The sequence below is a fragment of the Phocoena phocoena genome, chromosome 12, assembly GCF_963924675.1.
Source record: "Phocoena phocoena chromosome 12, mPhoPho1.1, whole genome shotgun sequence".
Classification (NCBI taxonomy): domain Eukaryota; kingdom Metazoa; phylum Chordata; class Mammalia; order Artiodactyla; family Phocoenidae; genus Phocoena; species Phocoena phocoena.
Window position 1 is genome coordinate 7,683,997 of NC_089230.1, and position 21,457 is coordinate 7,705,453.

At 51.7% G+C, this 21,457-nt stretch overlaps 1 protein-coding gene across 1 annotated transcript in view; it reads right to left on the minus strand.

Annotated features, from left to right (window-relative positions):
• The window catches only part of IGF2R (insulin like growth factor 2 receptor), a 108,103-nt gene that overhangs the window by 48,877 nt on the left and 37,769 nt on the right, over positions 1-21,457 (minus strand). The window contains exons 6-18 of the mRNA XM_065889079.1: positions 20,480-20,609; positions 18,611-18,716; positions 15,909-16,071; positions 15,572-15,746; positions 14,633-14,736; positions 9,142-9,306; positions 6,590-6,730; positions 5,334-5,474; positions 3,896-4,033; positions 3,171-3,318; positions 2,495-2,672; positions 1,708-1,823; positions 1,096-1,264 (exon numbers count right to left, since the gene is read on the minus strand). Coding sequence (XP_065745151.1) covers positions 1,096-1,264; positions 1,708-1,823; positions 2,495-2,672; positions 3,171-3,318; positions 3,896-4,033; positions 5,334-5,474; positions 6,590-6,730; positions 9,142-9,306; positions 14,633-14,736; positions 15,572-15,746; positions 15,909-16,071; positions 18,611-18,716; positions 20,480-20,609 — 1,874 coding nt within the window. The remainder of the gene's footprint in view (positions 1-1,095; positions 1,265-1,707; positions 1,824-2,494; positions 2,673-3,170; positions 3,319-3,895; positions 4,034-5,333; positions 5,475-6,589; positions 6,731-9,141; positions 9,307-14,632; positions 14,737-15,571; positions 15,747-15,908; positions 16,072-18,610; positions 18,717-20,479; positions 20,610-21,457) is intronic.

A 21,457-nucleotide genomic window follows, 5' to 3' on the forward strand; every position in this document is an offset into this window, starting at 1 on the left:
ATCCTCACCCCACGCACCAAAAGGGACGACTGGAAGTACCTATATGTACACTTATGTCACACAGACTGTGATCCTGAATACTCAAGATCCTGGTAGATTCTATTTTCTTTATTTTACAAAAGAGAAAACGAGGTTCAGACATGCTAAGTGACTTATCCAAGGCCACCCCACTAACGGGCATCAGAGGAAGGACTCAAACCCCGCCCACCTGGCCAGGAGCTTCTGACACCGCACTGCCCACCCCCCGTGTCTCCACCCTCTGGCCGTCTGGGTAGGAGAGCTGAGACGAGAACGCAGAGCCACGTCAGGCCCCTCTGCACATGTCCACGGAAGACTGTGAAAGCACCCGGTACTGATTTGGAGTTACAAATAAACACGAGCAAGTAGACAACTTCGCAGATACAGAATCTGAGAATAACGAGGACTGACTGTCCTTCGAGGCCGTTGCTCCGACAAAGAGCACGCGCGCGTACGTACACGTGTACACACCACGGGGTGCTCACTCTGAACCACCAGAGAGCGCTCGCCAGCTTCCCTTAAAACACCTCCAAGCTGCCGTGTAACAGAAGCCAGCAAAGTACATTCCCGGCATGCTATTTTTAAAGAAGCACACATTCATCTTTATTTTAAGATGCACCGTGTACACGGAGCCCAGGGAAACATACCAAAGCTCCAGCAGTAGCTGCATTCCATCGGATGACAAAGTGCAACTCGCACCCTGGCGAGAGCTAACACTCGGATCTAGTTCATCCACAGCAGCTCTACCGAGCAGGTGGCCCCCTAATTAGTCCAGAAGTAAGAGCTTTGGGAAGCAAAAACTATGCTTTACAGATGTCTGCTGCTCACTCAAAGACACTTCCTCTGCCGAGTACTGGGAGCACAGGAGGTTCCCCGACACCCAGGCTTTTTAAAATTTTAAATCTGAACCATGACTCGAATAGGATCACATCTGTAGGGGGCAGGGGAATTCACCCCGAGGCCCCTCTCCCACTCAGAGGGCTTCTCGTCAGCAGCCAGGCCTGCTTAGATCTGAGAGTCCCAAAACAGCCCCCTCCACCACCAAGTCCTGGGCTCAGGAGGGGACGGCAGACTCACTTGGTCGTTTTGGTACTTCATCTGGCAGGCGGACGCGTACCGATCGCAGCCCGGCACTGGGTTCAGAGGTCGACACACATTTATGTAGTACTTCCTCCACGTGCTGTGTGCCCCGGCATTGTCCAGGGCATACCAGTTTCCTCCATGACCACCCTCGGATTTTGCTAGCCTGAAATTTCAAAGGGAAATGCATGCTTTTCAAGCTGACAGGTTTCGGTCCTACGATCCACTTCTAAGCAGTTAGAGAAATACTGAAGGAAACGTGCCCCGCCCACCAAACTACCAAAGCCGGCACACCTGTGTTCTCGAACTCACTAAATGCAGCCCCCGGCACACCTGGAACTGGCCCCACACCTCTGCACCAACAGGCATTGCTTTAAATGATGCAGTGAAGACTGAGGTTTTGCTGGGCGAAGACTGGTTGATCTCGCACAGGCTACAGGACCATTAGCAGAATTCCTTCTGCTTCAAGCTCCCACCTTGGTCCTGTACCTAGAGCTAACCTGATCCCCTATCATCGGCTGAGTTACATGCTCACCAGCAGGGTCTAATCGACCTCAGTCAGCGCTTTCTGGACTGGGGCCCGGCCAAGGGCAGGCTGACATGCCTCACCTAGAGAGGTCGTACTGCTCCATCGTGGAGGGGTCAGTCACCACACACTCCAGGGGCTCCACCGGGCAGGCGTAACTGCTGTACCACCGGAAGTTGTAGGTAGAGTTATCTTCTTCCTAATCTCAGGACAAGGACAGACATGGGAGGGGTGGCAGAAAAGAGTAATCATTACACAAAGCCAGCATTTCTAAAAAGACGGGGCACTTTTTTCTAAATAAAAACCACAGGAAAGTTAATTTACTTTGCCCATCCCTCTCATTTTATTAAAAAAAAGATTGCCCAGCAATAAATTAAGATGGAAATCTATCCTCTGTTAAACGGGAATAAGGGATGGTTTTGATGCTTTTGTGTGTTTTGTACCCAAAACCAACAGTGTCATGGGCTGTGACTGAGGTGTACAGCCCACTGAAGCAACAGCTCAGAAAATGAATACTGCCCGTGTCCTCTGGCAAATCTAAAAGGATTAATTAAAATCATACGAGATGACGATTTGCCCAGGAAACCAGACTAATAATAGCTCTCCTTTTAAATAAAGTTCCCAGGACAGGCTCCTGTGTAAGTCCTGAGGAGCCAGACAACTTGATGGTTTATCCCCAAGGACCATCCCAGCTCCTACGTCACCTACAACAGAATCTTGTCTCGCTCCAGAAAAGTCACAAGCCCTGTCTTGACCACTTTTTTCTCTTCCCCTGCCTTTACAAGACTGACGTTCTCTCCCTCCTTGCCTGTCGCTCTGCAGACACACACACGGGCACACACATGTGCACACACACAGCATAATTCCTACCTGATATTCAGGGAGACCCACTCCAGCGTCTCGATCACAGAGAAAGGTGAGCAGCGTGGCTCTTGGCGTGTGCCTTTCATTATTGTAGGGCGTGCCATCTTTGTAATTCAGCTGGATCATCCCGTCATAATATGAAAGCTTAGCATTACTGCGTCCCAAGTTCCAAGAATTCCCACCACTAAAACAAATAAACAACGTTTCTCAGGAAAGATACCAAGACCAGAAGCTCTGTGATGTCGCGATGCTGAAGAAAGCGCCGGGGACAGCGTAGGGGGTGGCAGTGCCGGGACGGCAGTTAGGATCTCAGCGCAGCAGCGGTGCGAGGGCAAACCCACCCCACACCGGACCCAAATCCACGCTCAGCGCGGCTGGCTTAAGGCACAACTCCCTGGACGAACACACTGAAGGGAGAAGCGTGTACATAAACCCATCCAACAACTGCGAAGTGCCGACTACACAGAAGGGAGGCACTGCACGAATCCACTGCTGTCCTGCTCCTTCCCTGGGAGACGAAAGCTCCCGGCAGCATCCTCCGGTTTCCAGTCCAGGTCTTCCCAGAGTTCACACACTCACCATAAAGCAAAGATGTCAGCAGACAACACACCTACTCCAGAATAAAACACCTGTGAGCACAAGATACCTAACGAAAGACAGGAAACTGGGAACAGTTACTTGCCTTTTTGACACCTGACAGGCTCCCGAGTCCAGCTGGCAGGAGCCCACGGACACCGCACCACACACGTTGATGTAAAACTCGTACTTCTCCGTCTCAACTTTGTAGGCACCATTCTTCTTTGTGAGAGGCGACAAGTCAAAAGAAAACCCTAAAAAAGAATCAAGACCATCCCAGGTCAGTGAGACCACAGTGAAGCAGAGCCCCCTCAGCTCCCGGCCTCCAGGAGAAGCTCGTGGCCAGGCCTGCCCAACGGCTGGGACGGGAGCTACCAGGACCACTGTCACCAACACTTTCCCCTTGGAGACGGGTCCCCCATCACCACGCCCCTTCTGCTGCATTCACCGAAGACCCGAGTCAGAGCCCGGAACTCCTGGGTGAATGAACAACCAGTGTGTTCAAAGCGGGACGACCAACGGCCATGAAAAGTCAACGGTGCTGGGTTTCCTGGCCAGAAATTCATGCGAAAAGCCTTTTCAAACATGATTTACTTCCTGTGCTCCTCAGGTTTTGCGATCAGCAAACCTACCTCGACTTTGAATATGACAGGTTTTTCATTATCTCAGATAAGCCTGAAACACCAGATTTCCGGAGTTTTGGTCAAACAGTATTAATATAATTCTAACACAGATTATCTCTGAAACACTCATAGAAAATGTTAAGAACAAAACAAAAACAAGCTAAGCAGGTGCAGGAGAGCCTGCCCCACAAGGCGCTCGGACACACACCTGCCTGGGAGTCGAAGACGGTGCAGTTGTCCCCCTCGGTCCTGGACAGCACGCAGGCCGCCGCCGTGTACCACTCAAACTCGTAGAAGCAACCGTTCGCCGCAGAAGTTCTCAGCACTGGGGCACTTTCTAAATCACCTGCCGAAGGGGAAGAAAGACCCATCGCTGATCCGGTCTCAAAAAGCTTCCCTTGTTCTAAATACACTCCGCCCCTACAAATGCCGATCTGACGCCCCTACAAAGAGTGGTCAAACCTTCAGAGACAGAAAGGACAAGGCTGGGGGCCAGGGCTGGGGGGGAGTCCGTGTTTAACGGGACAGAGCTTCAGTTTGGGAGGACGAGAAAGTTCTGGAGACGGGTGGTGGTGTAAACATACTTAAGGTACAATGTACACGTAAGGTGCTTAATTGCCGAACTGTGCACGCAAAAATGATTAAAATGGTGAACTGCATGTTGCACGTATTTTACCACAATTCCTTTAAAATGATGAATCTTATATTATGTATATTTTACCATTTTCAAAAATTAAAAAAAACTGTCCTGGTCCTTGAACTTATCCCACAGCTGGGAATTTATCCAAAGGAAATTTTCCAACAAGAGGTAGAGAGGATATGTCACAGCACAATCACCAACACTGGAAACGTGCTATTAACCCAACAATAGGGAAAATGCTTAAAAATAGTAAAACCAAGCCATTAGCAACAAGGAAGCCCCTAAAAATTATAAACACAACTGTGAAACATAAGAGAGTCTTCACAAAATACTATGTTTTGGGCTTCCCTGCTGGCGCAGTGGTTGAGAGTTCGCCTGCCGATGCAGGGGACACGGGTTCATGCCCCAGTCCGGGAAGATCCCACATGCCGCCGAGCGGCTAGGCCCATGAGCCATGGCCGCTGAGCCTGTGCGTCCGGAGCCTGTGCTCCGCAAGGGGAGAGGCCACAACAGTGAGAGGCCCACGTACCGCAAAAAAAAAAAAAAAAAAAAAAAAAAAACTATGTTTTGAGGAACATAAAAATGTGCGGATCTATATAGACCTTGACCCTGAAAAACAAGGTGCACTGAGTGTATCGACGCTGAGATCACAGACAGTGTTTTCAAGCACTTGTGATGTGATGCTCCCCCTTTGGAGGAAGTGGAGCAGCCTCCACGTCAGCCCGCGCCGGGCCTCAGGAAGAGGAAGCCGTGCCAGGAGCGTAACTCATCTGGAAAACTGCAGCACAACCCCCCTGGACACCATATGGTTTCTTCATCGCTGCGCTGGGGCTGGGGAGGGGGATCTAGTCCAATGGACCAACACTAATGCTTCTGGAGCCTCGGTGCTCGGCCCGGGCCCGCTCTGCCTCGTCACCCAGGCAGGGGCCGGCGGCAAACCGAAAACTAAAGAATGCGGCTGCCGCTGGGGAAGCCCACGAAGGCGCCACGCGTTTGTAACGTGTACCTGGCTTGCACACGAGTGTTATATTTGTGCTCATTTTCGTGTCGCCACACTCATCACCATCTGAGTAAGACAGCTGAATGTGTCCTTTCTCTCTTGTGGGAGAAGAAAGAAATTTGCCCAGATTTTTACTTCCGTCCTTATCTGGAAAAGAGAAGAGAAAAGGGAAAAAAACAGAAGACGTGATTAAAAGTGAGAATGACACAGACGAAGAGGTACCAAAAATGAGCCGAGGCCCTGCAGGTGTTCGGAGGGTCAGTGGGTTTCTTTTGAGTGACAAGTTTGACAGGGCAGCGGCAGCCACACTGAGGACCCCAAGGGCACCTTCAGGCTTAGGAGGAAAGTACGAGAGTGAATAAACAACGTCCTCTGAGGGCACAAGAGGCAGAAAGGCAAGAACGCACGTTACACCATCCTGGAAAATAACACTGTTCCCCCCTGTGTGGGGCCCTCAGCTCTCCTGAGACCCAAGGCCTGTCGAAACCGAGGGGGCAGCATTTGTCCCATGACCAAAGCAGAAACTAATTAAACCTGTGCAGCCAGCCAAAAACCGTGACCACTTAATTCTTGGTTCAATTGACTTTTACTGAAGGTCTGTCTCAAGTCCTTCTTAAATAAAGGCAGGGACATGGCTGGACCTGCTTTTAAAAGACACACCACCAATTCTGAATCCTGGGATAATTCCTAAAATCCAACCTGGGTTCACAATCCCTTATCTAATGCTTGTAACAGATTCCAATTACTCCCACTGTCTGTCGTTTTCCAGGTGAGTCTTAAGTGACAAACAACTAATATGCTATAAACACTTACATCCAATTGAGAAGTCGCAACCAACACAGTTACAGCAAAAGGAACCCAAGGGGTCCAGCGCTCTCGCATGAGGCTACGAGAGTCCACCGGCCTGAAGCCATAACACTTGAACAATTCCAGGCAGAAAGGTTGTTTAAAAATCAAAATCAGTTCTACATGAGCACTGGCAATGCTCCTCCACAGGTGACGGAGCAGAAAGATAACCAAGTTCCCCCCAGCCACTTCCTCCTGTTTCCAGTGAGCCCACCTCAGAAGGCTTCAGCCAACTTCAAGATACCCGAATGCACCAGTTCCCTGCATTTGAGTCATTAAACTCTTTTCTTCACCATCCTTTATACGCTGAACGCAGAGAAAGGAGGCTGAGATAAACCGCAGGAAGAACTTCTAATTCACTCCCACCTGGATGCAGCCGGGCTCCGCGTTACCTACAGGCACAGGGCACCACTCACCCACAGCGCACACGGCCGCGTCCTCGGGGCAGCCCCTCGCCCGGCCCTTCTGCAAGACCCTGTGGCAGACGTTAATGAAGAAATGCTTCTTTCCTGGTTCCCTCTGGCTGCCATCCACGGCTTCCCAATTCTGTTCCAGTTCTGTAACCAAAAAAAAAAGAGTCTTCCAGCCAAAGGCAGTGATTATTTCTCTGTGAGTCACACCATAAATGGTGATTAAGCGGAAGATAAAGGCCTGAAGCTCACCAGGCCTGTGGTTGCTAGACGTCAGGCACTCACGTTTCTGGACCCGGCAGGCTGAGGGCACACAAACTCAGCGAGAATCTCAAGCCTGTCTTGAATGTGACAGAAACAAGCCAGCCCCGAACAGCTCCTCAGAAGAGGAGGCTTAAGGCGGGGTGGGGGGGCCGCCAGAGGATTAAACAGCAAAATTCTCCCAAGCCCCAAAGTCTGAAATCAGAAACTGAAAAGCAAAGCCAGACGCCAGCCCAGACTTGAGATGCCACTGGTGACGCATCTGCCTCCAGACCACAGATAAGGCAGACCTGGCCCAGGGCTTCGTGCTCCGTGCCCCCGGAAGATAAACAAGATACGTGGTCCCTTAACTCAAAGGGTTCATGACTCAGTCAAGCATGAACAGAAGACAATCCGTGGAAGGTAGAAGGAGCACAGGCTGAGAGCAGACAGCAAGTCAAAGGCAGACCATCCCCCAACAGCCCCCAAAGGCATCACTGGAACCGTGTGGGAAGGAGGACACACAGACAGTGAGGACGCTCCCGTGCGGACTGGAGACGGGGGTTTAAAAGGAAGATCCCGCGTCAGTGGTAACACGGTCACTACGCACCGGTGTCAGTAACCGGGAAGGGCTCACGGCCGACCACGACAAACACTGTCCTGAAAGCTTTGGCTGGGCTGGGGAGGGCTGAAGGGCTTCAGGCAGCAGGACTTCTTTAAACTATCAGAGAAGGATGTGAGCTCTCACCTCACAGCTTCCTTAGATATCTGGGTGCAAATGCTACACAAATAACCCGGGTCCCAGAGAACCGGAGAGGTGGCCCAAGTCAGCTGAGTACGAATGCATCTCTGCAACCTCGCAGATCCTAGGATCTGAAACCACCACTCAGTTTACTGTAAGAAAACTGGGGGGCAGGGGTGTAACTTGCTCAAGTAAGTAAACACAGCTGGATGCGGGGCCTCAAACCCATGTCTGGGCGGAGGTGAGAGCTCTTCCCACTCGGCAGACAGAAATCCAGCCTCTTGACCAGGGCACAGACTGTAACCACGGCACCAGCCCCAGGGCTCAAAGGTGCTGAACCAGGAAAGCACGGAGACGGTTATTCCCCCGGGCAATTCGCTGCCCGACAGCATCTATAGTGGGGCTCCTGTTCAAAGGACAGCGTTCCAGCACCCCACGAAGGAGGAATTCTCCTTCTAATGTGATACTTTCCCAAGCAGCTGGGACTCTGAACACGTGAGTAATTGTTCCAATAGTAGCTGGTGACTATGTGGCCTCAGGCCGTTCTCCCTGTCTTGTGTACTATTCCACTTTACAGAGGCAACTTGCTTCTATCTATGCCCAATTCCAGGGCTGCTGAAAGGGTGGAACTAGAAATCCCCACCTAGATCTGGTTATCCCTGTTGGGTGACCCCACGCTTACTGTTCAGTCTTCTGTGCCCCCTGCTAAATTCCACGGCCCGAGGGGGCAGGGGTCGTGCTCGCCAGGTTTGCTGCCGTATCCCCAGCACCTCGCCCAGCCCCCGCCAGCAACAAACACTCCGCAAGCCTTGGTTCACAGGACAAATAAATTAACCTCGATGGGTCTTCACCATGAGCCAGTCCCTGTGACAGGTCCCACATCCCGCCTCCTTTCAGTCTCACAAAAGAATCTGAGGTTGGTCAGGGAATGCAAATCCTCATTTAGAGACAGGAAAGAGGCAGGGAGACGACACACACCTGTCACCCCAGGTGTGCAACCCGCTGGGCCTCACAGTCTCTGTGTTAAGTGGGAACACCGCCTGCTTGAAGGCTGTTGTAAGAGCTTAAACTCTTTAATTGAGCTATGACTGACACATGACACTGCACCGGTTTTAGGTGTACAGTACGATTCGATGTATGTACATACTGCACGACAACTGCCTCAGTAAGTGCAGTTAACGACCATCACCACACAGAGGTACCAATTTTCGTGGGGATTTTGACAACTTTTAAGATCTACCCTCTTAGCAACAAAAGTTTTTAAAAAAAAATTTTTTTTTCTAATCACAAAGCACAGGGCCTGGCACACAGAAGGCACTTGGCCGTTTTTACTGAACTACCATAAGATGAGCCCAAGATATTCCAAGTAGAAAACGGTAACGCCGACCTCAAGTTCAGATATCTCGCCTCCTGATTCGGTGTCATTTCTGATAATTCATACTGCTCCGTGAGGAGCGGGGAAAGGCCACGATACAGTTAGCTGACAAGGAAAACTGTAACAGCATTTCCAAACGTGCTCGCGGGAAAGACCCGAGAGAACGTGCGCGAGCACACACGGAGCGGGCGGTGGGCCTACCTGAGTGCCGGGCCAGGGCCGACAGGTCGAAGCGCTGCTTCCCGTCGGAGACGCCGCAGAGCAGGGCCTCCTTCTCGTCCACGCAGGCGTACTTCGTGTCCCACGTGAAGAAGTAGGAGCAGTCCACCTCCCCGGTGAACACGGGAGCCCCTCTCCCGTTGTTACCTGTGCCGCATCAAAAGGAAGAAAGCACCCATGATGTGACCAAAACCCCGGAACGTCCCAGGAGCAGAGACAGCAAACAGGACACCCGTAGCAGGTGTGCAGGCAAACCAGTTCCGGGCTCAAACCCCAGAGATCAGAGTGGCTTTACTGCGTTTCACACGACCTAAACCCTGCAGGGCAGGCCTGTGTCCCTTTCATCTTGGTGGGATGGTCTCAAGAGGACAGAAGCCTGTTTTCAGCGGGGTGTGAGCCCCAGGCAGCGGTCAGTCTCTGAGAGGCTCATGAACACCAAGCCAGAACAGGGAGTCACCGAAAGGGGGGCAGAGATCAGGGCTCCAGTTCCAGAGAAGTGCCACTGGCTTAATGACGTGCGTGTGAGCAGGACACGTTCCCCAGGACTCGCCCCTAAAATGAGCATGGAAGAGGGATACGGTCTGCAGCCACTCCCAGCTGAAGGGTGCTGAGGTTTAGTGACCTCGCCCCGAGAGGGGCCAGCATCCTGGATCCTGGGGACTCTGGCACGCGTGGGTCTCTAATGCCCCACTCCAATCAGCCCGAGGGAGCCCCACGGGGCTCTCAACCGTGAGCCCTCCCGGCTCAGCTCCGCTCTGCAAGCTAGGCCTTCATGTGCCGCCTCCCCGTCCACGTAGCGTGGGCTTCAGCAAACTCTGTTGACTTTTCCCGTACCAGAAATTCTATCCCCTCGCCTTTCCGAGCTAGTGCACTGCTGGCACGAAGGTCCGTTTTCCACCCCTTGATGGTTTAATAACCCTCCTCTGGACCTCCTACATGATTTACCTTTCTTGAGGTTTAGGGCCCTGAAGTGCACAATGTTCTAACGGAAATAATATTCTGTACCAAGGGCGAATGCTGTTTCAACTGCAACTTCTATTGAATCTTTAATATTATAAACATCATAATTGTAACACCAGCGACAGCGGCTAAGGCACACGGAGCACAAGCTGAGGCAGGCGCCATGCGAAGCACTGAGCCCTCCACAGGGGTTGGATGCAGAGAACAGGCTCTGTGTTAGGTACTTCACATACATTCGCGTATTTCCACCGTGAAATCCTATGACACAGGGACAAGCTTAGCCCCGTTTTGCAGATTTAGGGGGGCTAAATAATTCGCCTATGGCTTCATAGCTAGAGGGCAGAGGAGCCAGAAATCAAACCCAGACGGTCTGGCCCCGGAGCCAGACTCATAACCGCAAGGCAAGACTTCCCTGCGCTACTGTGTGTCTTTGGTTTGTTGGGTTTTTTTTTTTTTTAAGTCCTCTAAGCCATTCTCTTTTAAGAACCAGCGCTCCCAACTTCCCTTCCGACAGCACACGCTCTAGCTGGGGGTCCGCCGTGCCCTCCACCGAGGGAGCAGTGAAGCTGCTTCGCCTCTTTCCAACATGCTCCCCACCCCTCTGCCCCTTCAAGGTTTACATACAGTTTAGTCCCACTGGACTGGTATTTCACTGTTCAGAAAAGATCTGTGTTTCCTGAAAACCTGACGCACTCAGTGTTTTTCTTTTACCAGGTAAGTTTACAGACGATTAAATGATACTATGAATGGTTCCAGGGTCCGTCCCTACTCAGGAGCTAGATTTGCATCTGAAACTTACTAATGATCTGCTGGGAGAGCCCATTTTAAATAAAATTTAAATAACCACTGGCATGCACCCTACCTGCATTCTTATTTAATTCCTCCAAGAATTTGAGGAGAATAGTAAAGGAAGACTCCCCACTACCAAACCACGCTGTTTATTTAAACACAATGGCCTTGCCATCAGGACAGCTAAGCCCTACGGTTTCCGGCCACCAGCAGGATGAGGATGACTTTCTGTAATCTCTCCATCAATCTCATCCCTGAAAGTTTCCCGGCTCTCCAGGCTCCAGCACATCCCCCAGCACACCCTTTACGTGGCCTGGCGGTACGTGGATTCTGCACCAGCTGAAGGCAGAAAGTGGACCCTCCCAGTGAAACCCAGCTCTGGCCTGGGCAGCAGGCGGCTGCCCCATCCCCCCGCCGCTCTGGGACAGAAACTAAACCGGTTCATCTTTCCCTCTCGGCCCAAACTGCGCCAAACTGCGCGTCCCGCCTCACTGCCTCTGAGGTTGGGCCATGCCTCTTAGTTCTGGTCCATTAAAAAAACAACTGCTGTTCCCATCCTGCAGAGTCCTTGGAAGCCATGTCCACAGACAGCAACAACACGAGGTGGAAAATGCAAAGGTCCCCACACGACCACGTGGAGCACAGCCCCCTAAGGCCTGAACGCAATTAAAGAGAACAAGTCTTCAGTGTGATCGTGAGTCACCTGAATCTGTGGACAGTTTTTACTGGCCTATGCTAACACACCACACTCCTCCCCCCAAAACGGTCTCATGTCCTTATGTGACAGGATCACCGATAATCAGGTATCACGTTACATCAAACTAGATATAAGTTATTGAAACAAATGGTAAAAAAATATATATATATATATTATGGACAAAAAAATAAACTTATGTACCTCTGTGTCTTGAAATGCATGAAACCCTAGATTCAGAAGCATAAATAATTCCTGGAGATCCAAGTTGAACTATAAACCACATTTCATAACATTCCATAGCCAATCAACACCCAATTCAACATGCAAAAATACATTATTACCAATAAACACAGAATCCACCAAGGGGTTTTCTCTAAAAACTCTAAATTTAAATTCAAACAAGGTAAAAATGGAATAATTTTAGCGTACACAGAACATAGTACCTACAGTTGGCTCCAAATCACAGAGCTAGAAGGAGTCTTAAATATTTCATAATCCAGCTCCAGCCTGAGAGTAGGCTCAGAAACACCTAAAGTCTCTGGATCTGGACTCCGTGTCACGATCACAATGACATGAGTCTTCAGGATTAAGGCACTGCTATCAGTTTTGTCAGGTCTGATAATGGCACTGAGGCTACGTGAAGGAACGTCCTTTCCTGCAGTCTGGGTGGAGTGTTAACGATCCACTGGGGACGTGACACAGCATATAAACGTGAGGCAAGTTTGGTGGAACATTAACAGCTGTTAAGCCTGAGTGGTGGGTGTGTAGGTTTTCACTATAATGTTCTTTCTACTTATATATTCGAAAACGTGTATGACAAAAAGGAATAAAGGAAAAACAAATGGCCTCTCCTATTTGTTTCCCGCCTCAGCCCCCTTGGGCTCTAGCTTCCTGGCACGACTCCTGGAGGTCCATCCCTCTTCCCTGGGAGCCCCTGACCAAGGGCCCTTCTCAACATCCTCCTCGTCTGCTGGGATCTTTCTGGATCATTATTCCATCCTCCCAACATGCCCAAATGAGATCAGCGCATTCCCAAAGATCGCGGCCAAGTCATTTATAAAAAGTGCGGACAGAACAGGGCCAAAGGAGGTAGCGACAGGACAGAGGGAGCCTCGGCCCACACAAGTCACCCACCCCAGAGCAGCCCAGCAGCAGGGGAGTCTGGGAGACCCGGGCAGCCCGAGTGCCTGAGGGTCTGGGGACTTGGGATAAGACAGAGGCTGCATTTCCCAGGGGCCTGGACACAGAGTAGAAGGGGTGGACTTTGGAGAGGGTCTCCTACGAGCCTGGAAGAGGTGAGGATGACGGAAGAAAGATGGAGAATCTGGGGAAGGCAGGGCGGGCATTCAAACCAAAGGGAGATGGATCCAAAGGCCACGTCCAAGCCAGATGCACGGCCACCCCTGCTTAGTCCCTTCACGCTGATTTCTAGATAAAGTCCAACTCCTCTGCAGGACACATAAGCTTTTCACAACGTTGCTCCAGCTCCTTCTTTAGCCATGGCCTGGACACCCAGCTCTGACCTGCTCACGGCTACCCAAATTCCCGCCTCTGCATGAGCTGTTTGTTCCTCCTGCCACAAAGACCAGCCCCCATGGCCACCCGGCTTCTGCGCCCAGCTTGCCCCTAACTGTCCTGCAGGGCTCCCTCACCCAGCACCTCCTCTTAACTGCCTCGGTCCTCGAGGGTAGCCAGACCCCAGACCCCTGACCTCAGGGCCTCCCTCCGGATAAAGGCCCAGGTGACAGACCTTGCCAGGCACCCGCGTCCCCTGCACTACGTCATCACCATCCTCATCTCTCTCTCTGCTGCTGGTGTGTAAACGCCCGGGGAGCTCTCAGCCATCACGGCATCCCTAGGCTTCGCAGGGTCTGAGCAAACACGTACTAATATAATGTGTTCAACGCATCAACTGAGAACATGCCTCCAATGTAAGCTCGGAGCGCACGTGGCAGGGGTAGGGGGCTGACAGGCAACAGTGGGCTGAGAACAACGGTGACGATGGCCAGCGGCGCCAGGAGTCAAGGGGTGTCCTGCTATGAGGTCTCCCTCCTGCTTCAGCCCAGGTGATTCTCTGCTGACTCTCCGGGCGGGTTACCAGCGCTCGGCGGTGGTCACCACCCCTCCTGCCCGCCTCCACCACCAGAGCCGCTTCTGGAGCACGGCTCCCGTCACGCACAGCTGCCTCCCCCAGGCCCCGCAGTGAGTCACACAGGAACCTGCCCCGTGACCAGATGGTTAAGAGCTCTACCATAGAAACACACAAAACAAACAGTGAGGGGCCAGGAGACCCTCAGGGGTGGGGCGGCCGTGCGAGACTGTGCCGGCTGTGCGGACGGGGCCAGACCCAGGCGGCTCCCAGACCGGAGCTCTGTGCAGGGGCTCAGCCGGCTTGCAGGGCACCTGGGGTCACGGCTTGGGGGTCCACTGATTGGACGGCTCTCTCAAGATGGTGGGATCCCATCACCTCTCAAGAGATGCAAACTGTGTTCAGAATCTCTGAGATACGGACGGCAGTGCGGCTCTGTGAAATGCCAGTGCCACTGTGACGTCAAGGTAGCTTCTCCGAGTCACTCAGAAAAACCAAACATTCCACTTAAAGTTGCCCTGGGGTCTCTCGAGATCCCCAAATCCCACCTCTACAGCAGGGCCACCATTTGCAAAAAGGGTCACCTAAAAACTCAGTTCCTAAAAGAAGAGTTGTTTAGTGACAACCCATCAGAAGGTGGTGAGTAAACCCAGACTGCCGGCTTTGAGCGCACTCCGGGAGAGCCAGAATTCAGGACAGAGAGGCTTTCCCAGCGAGCCTGACTCTGGGCCCAGTCCCCACACAAACAGAAGATGGAAACAAGACGTGTGTGTCAGGCGTCGGCAGGACGGGGTGGGGTACTCCTACCCGCTACGACAGAGGGGGCCTCAAAGGGGCCACGTCTGCAGGAGGACGTCTGAGCACCCCACTCAGCGCTCCACATTTCCACGGAGCCCGCCCACCCGCACAGGTACGCGGCTGACCCAGGGCGCACTCACCCGCAGTCTGATTGCACGCGAAGTTGATGACGCTCATCCGCTGGAAGCCGGAGCTGCACGTGTCGCCCCCGAAATATACCAAGGTGAGGTCTCCGTCTGAGTACCTAAGTTTTTACAATACACACACGCACGTGTTTGGTAGAACCAAGAAAGAAACTTGAATCCTTAAACACTTCTACAGTGAGCCTTCGCATACCATCCACAGAGCAGCAGCGACACAAAACAGCGAGCCCTCTCGCAGGCTGGGGGAGAACCGTCTACAGGAGATGAGTTCCAAATGGACGGGCTTCCCGTCCTCTTACTTCAAAGTAATAACTGGCTGGGAAAAGGCACTGAAGGTTTTGCTAGGACCATGAGGCCTCTTCTGCTCTCATTTTCGGATTTTGTACAAAATAAGTAACGCCCAAGAAGACACAGCTTTTCCAGCAACTGCCATAAAGTGTGACCTGAGGGATCCTGGTCCCTCAGCTCAGAGAAACTACATTTTGATAAAGCTTTTGTGAAGGTAACTACCGAGGTAAGGGTCACAAGAATTGTGATGAATGCGTTTTCCTAGTTGTTCAACACTTGTGTGTGATGTCCATGGTGTTTCAGAGTCTCAAACCACCAGAGAAAAATCAAAACTCCTCGGAAACGTAAATTGTAACATACAAAAGCCATATCAACTAATGAAATAGCTTTCCTACAGTACGGTTCCCTGCAAACAACAGATTATAAAGCGAACCGTATTAACAGAAGCATTCTTACTGTAAAGCCAGGAAAAGCATCCACTGGTCAGGGATAGACGGCACCTGCCTGACTCACGCAGGAAAATCACGCCAGCTTAACTGATTTCCCTGTGCTGTGCGGAAGGTGGAAGGAGGAGGAAGGCGGGGGAGTATGTTACGTCTCACAGGAACACGCACGATGCACCTGAAGTTACGTGGAGGCCATACGCACCGAAGGGTTTGACCCTGGAGCTTCCCTGCCACTTTGACTTGAGTGGAATCTGACTTCTTCACTTGGCAAACTGCAGCATCCTTCTTATCACAGATGTGTGCTTCAGTTCCTCCACAGACATTCAAATAAAAAACATATTCCTCCCCCTCTGCGGTATAGTACGAGGAGTTTGAAGCTAAGGAAAAGGGAATAAACAAGAAGAGGCTCTGTTACGCACACAGGTGTGGGTGGCAAAGTGACAGCATCAAACTCGAAACGCCCACCCCAGGGCAGGGGGAGCTCGGTCCCTGGGCTCTCATTCCCTCTCCCACTTCCTGGCCCCCAGGCACCCACTCACCTCCGGGCTGGCTGAGCGGCTGGAGGTCAATGGCGATGTCGTGCTGCTCGCTGCTCAGAGAGCAGTTCCCACTTTCCAGGTAATCCCTGTGGCAGGCGTACTCAGTGATCCACTCGATTTCAAAGCGGCAGTTGGATTTCGCCGTGAGCTTGGGAAGGGTGCCCTATCATGAAAGGGGTGAAAGGAATGCAATTAATTCTTTTCATGAAGCTTAAATGCAGATGTTTCTGTGCTTCTGAAAAGCCAAAGGTATGTTATTGGGGTTTGACATTTTTCTGTTCTTTTGTCTGCCTTACAACGACTCCATTTCCTTGAAACCCTTCCGGTCCCTTCCAGAGTCACGCGCAAGCGTCAACCTGTGAGCCCGCCCTGAACGCGGTATCACCCGCCCACCACGCCCCTGGCAAGCAGTCATGACATGTGAAGGGCCTGTGGTCCGTGCACCCCTTTCAATCACAGGTGCCGCCGAGCCTGTGCCAGATGGACCCCCCCCACCCCTGCCCGCTGGGTGGACATCACTGAGCCTCCATGCATCTGGGGAGATGGTCCCTAACCCCTTTCCACGGGAACGTCCATGGCTCTAGGGCACACTTCACCTGTATTCACATCTGTTCCTGCCCCTGGGTGAAGCCAGGGTATCGCCCACCACACACCCGGCTTCTGGGAAGGATGCCACGAAGTCACTGTTTACTGGGGGGCGGTGTCATCTTTCTGACCTTCCCTGGGAGAAACGTCTCCCTGGCCTTAGCATCAGGAGTAGCTGTGCTGATTCCAGGCGCCTCACTCTGCAAGCGCCTACTAAGCACCTGCTACGTGCCAGGCACGGGGCTAAGTGCCGGGTTTACCGTCACTTGATTAGTAAGGTGCAGAGCCGCGGTCCAGCCCCGACTACGGACGCAAAATCTACGCTTTCAGCCCTTGGCTCAGAGCAGTCAGACATACATACAGTGACGTGGACCAAGTGCTGAGTGAGAGAAGCTGGACACCACGTGCTGTGTGACTCCACTTGTGTGGGATGTCAGGAAAGGCGAGACAGAAAGGTGGTCCACAGCTGCCGGGGCTGGGGGAGCAGGGGAGTGATGGCAACTGGGCAGCAGGCTTCTCTGGGGTAACGGAAAAGTTCTAACACAGACCGTGGCACTGACTGTGCAATTCTGTTAGTACACTAATAACCGTTAAATTGTACTTAAAACAGGTGTATTTTTAATGTACATAAATTCAATAAAACTCTTTTAAAAAGATCTGTGTGGCAAGGCGAATGTTTACTCAAGTTCCAGCTCCTAGAAGCGTTCAATAAGCCAGTGGAAATTCTTCAGTAAACCTTCAAGTGTTAAGGGGTCCAAGCCCACGTCCCCCAAGTTCTACCCAGGGAACAGTCAGGCTGGAAACAGAACCCTCAGCTCCACTGATAACCCACCAGCCCAACGGCCTCACATCCCACGGAGAACAGAGGGGAACTTCTCCATCCTCTCCCTCGTGATAGTGTGAAATGATTTCTCACTGAATGCAGCACAAGTAAGAAAGGGACACACTAAAACCACTGCCGGCTTAGAACATCTCATCAGGCTCAAAAGATTTTGATTCACATCTGTAGGATGGAGAGTATAAATAAATAGTCCTCAATATCGCGTTCAGGACTAACGCGGATTACCGGTCAGTCAGGTCCCTGCTGAGCGGACACCACGCGACCCTAGAAGTCTGGGGACAACGAATGGAAAGCTGGCCGGACTGCACTTTTGTCTCCATAGACGCCCCCCTACACACATACACACACACACACACACACACACACACACACACACAACAGGCCAGTTGCCTGCCAGAAACCAGAGCAAATTCCACGTTTGTTTGGGGGGAGGGGAGGACATTCTTTGGCAAAAGAATTCAGCTCCTCCTACTTCATTCTACAAGGAGAAGGCAGAAATAAATTGGAGGAAAGCCCTACCCTTCCTTCCTCCCTGGGGATGTCTCCCCTCATCACCACCGCATCTGCAAAGACACTTAAGCAGCAGTGGACCGGAGAGACACCACTGGGCACGGGGCCCAAGGACACCCCAGACGCAGGCCCTACCCTCAAGGAGTTTACAACCGCACTCGAATTGAGTAAACAGCCAGAGGACAGGGTGGTCAATCTGCCCGGGAGAGTGGGGGGGGGGGGGGGGGCAGGGCGGAGGCGGGCAGGCGACGGGGTGACACGCTCCACTCTGAGTTGGCAGGAACCTCCCTTCTGGCCCTAATTCTCCTACACTGGTACCCACCCCCGGAACCTCAGCCGCTGGCCCGAGCCATTTCCGCCAGGTCTGCATACCACCTGTACTGCTCCTTGCTGACTGTGTTTCTGTAAACCAATCAGCTACTTTGGCCGTGCCTCAGCCGAAGCACTAACAGACGTGAAGCCACAGGGTTAGGATGGTACGTACGGTCTTTTCAAATACTCATTCCGACCGGCATCGCTCTACAATTTTTTAAAATCTGTCTATGGACCACTTAATATCGCACTCGACCCTTGAACAAAACACCATTCTCGTAGCATAGACACCCCTCCGGGTCGCTGAGAAACAGCAAACAGCAAGCCGAGCACGTGCGTCCGAGTCAGTCCCGGGAAGCATGGCTGCCACCTCCACGGAGGCATCTGTCCTGCACCAGCCCCACCCTGACTTGTGCTCACGCCACTGGGGCGTCCTCTCAGACAAGCCACTCACCTCTCTGCGCTCCGACGGGCAGACAAACGTGATAGTCACTGCCGGGCTGTGACCCTCACAGAAGTCTGGATGAACTTCCCCTTCTTTCACATAACTCAGGACAAGCCTGGAGGATACACGTCGAGAAAAGAGGGTTAGGGTTACAAAAGTACAAATTACATTCCAATTAGCCTGCTGCCCTGAGCCTTCAGCTCAAGCTTCTGTTCTCCCTTTCCCCATGTGTGCAGAAAGGGAGAACAGAAGCTTACATTACGAAAGAAGCCATAGTACGAAGTAAGTTAAATTTATTTCCATTTGGGAAAAAAAATTTTTTTTTAAGTAAACTTCAATGAGTGCTTTAAAAAAATAAGTAGAACAAACAACATATAAACTTAAATACTAAGAAAAGCTGTTTGAGTACAACAAAAAAGATTATAAACAATCTAACAAAACAAAACAAACACAGCCCAGCCAGCCAATTGCATTTCAGCCCGCAAGGCTACACGACCACTTCTTCTCTAAACAACCACTTCTCAGTGCGAGCGGAAGATCTTTTTTTTTTAAGCCTGAAGACAGCCCAGCAACCTGGTGACACGGCCTCCCGCGGCCAGGCAGAGCCTGGAACCGCCATGGGGGTGCTGGCCTAGCTGTGGGTTGTGGCCACAGTTCCCGGTGCACCGGCCACAGGACCACCGAAAACAGATGACCTTCCTTTCCTCTGAATACACGCTCAGGCTTTCGCTCGATGCCCACACTTTCCGAATTCGTCTCTAGCCCTCCCAGTAAGGAAAGACACCCATTTATCACTTAGGACGGTGCGATAGGCCGAACTGTGTCCCCGCAAACTTCGTATGTTGAAGCCCTAACCCCCCAGGACCTCAGGATGTGACCGTATTTGGAAACAGGGCCTTGGAAGAGGTGATTAAGTTGAGTTCACTGCTGTGGGCCCTAATCAGACAGTATGGGTGTCCTTATAAGGAGAGGAGATCAGGACACAGACACACAGAGGAGAGGCCGTGAGGGGACACAGGAGGTGGCTCTCTACGAGCCGAGAGGAAAGGTCTCAGAAGAACCCGCTGACAGCTCGGCCTCCAGAACTGAGAGGAAACAAATTTCTGCTGTTGAAGCCGCACAGTCTGTGGCACTTGCTGTGTCAGCTCTGGCAAACGAATACAGACGCACATATAGAAACCTCTCAGATGTTTTTAAATTTAGGTTACGCTCCAGCTCTTTCTGGGGACAGAAGTGTGATCTATGGCACACGGTGACACACCACTAGTTCCAGACTAGAGCAGGTGCAACGAGGCGTTTACCAAAGGCTCCTGGAACAGGGAGAAAATCAAAATCCTCAATCTAAGTTCAGGATGTGGTCACGTGTGACACACTGGAGAAAAACCTCTCCCCACCGAGAGAGGTACAAACGCATGAGAAAAATGTGTGTAAACAACACAGCTTATTAGGAGAAATGAAACATCCCCACTGGGAACTAAGGAGCGCCCCCTCGTCCCAGTCGGGAAGCGAACTCTGCACCCAGAAGGGCAAAGCGGCCCTCCTGTCACTCGCCTCCAGGACGGTGTTTTTTAAAGAACAGATAAAACCACGGACGTAAAACCAACGTCACAGGTGACAAAGCAAGGAAGATGCCCAAACACACCTTAAGGTAGGTGTGACTTCATGAAGTGGATACCCTATGGACATGGGCTGGATCACGATGCACATTTTCCTGCCTAAGTCACCAAGCCTACGTGACTCAAGCAACGACCAATAACTTTACAAGCATATGCGAAGTAGTAATAGTAACTCTGTAAGCCCTGTTGAAAGGGATATTCTTGCAACTCCCTGAAAAGCCAGGCTCTTGCTGAAGATTACACATGCCACCAGCAGACCGACCTGTCATTGCTCATGAGCTTCAGTCCCTCCTTGGGCCGGCCGACGTCAAATGCCCGGTCCCCTCTCACCAGGCAGGCGGCAGTGCCGGTGGGACAGGGACGCACCTCTGGACTCGTGGCCCGTAGCACCTCTGTAAAACGTGTGACATTGAATCAGAGAATGTGTCAAGTGTAGCAATCACACTTAACCTTAGGTCCAGGGTCCCTGGTAAAAATTACCAAATTGTTTTAAGTCTCCATAAGTGATATAAGGTAGCAGAGGTCTGGAAACCCAGAAGAGTAGGATCCCATCCCATCCTGAGACCCTGGGCAAGCCAACGGCCGATCTGAAAGTGGAAAATGGGAACAGCTTTCCTGCCCTGCAGGGCAGCCGGGAAGTGAGGGCGAAACAATGTAAGATGCTCACTCTGTACCTGGTACATAAGAGGTGCCGATAAACAGGGACTAAGGTGCTACTGGTAGTTAAGGGACACAGCCCTTCTCCTAGAGCTACAGGAACCTTAGAATCACCTACAGACAAGAAAATGCAGGGTCTCCACGGAGTGGATTGGTGGAAAGATGAGTAGATTCATGGAAACAACCTATGGGCAGTTCTGGGTTCGAATCTTAGATCCACTCCTTTCTGTCTCTATAACTTTGGTCAAACTGCAGACGGATCCAACTGTCAGGGCGCTACCTCACCAGTCTGGGGGAGGAGTAAAGAACAAACTAGATGTGCCTGGGATAACAGCCAGACAGGACAGCCTGCCGGCAGCAATACCACAATGACTACAGCTGCGTTTCTCTTTAGGCTGCGTTACTTTTATCGTCACCTACTGCCTTACACATTACAGGAGGTTTGCTGTGCATCTTCCCCAAGAGTGCAGGAACCTCCATGTGCTCAGTGCTGCAGCTCAGCGCCTAAATTAGAGGCCACCACATAACGGGGGCCCTAAAATAGCTCTGCCATGGATGGGTAAGTATCACCCAGCCTGGGCTC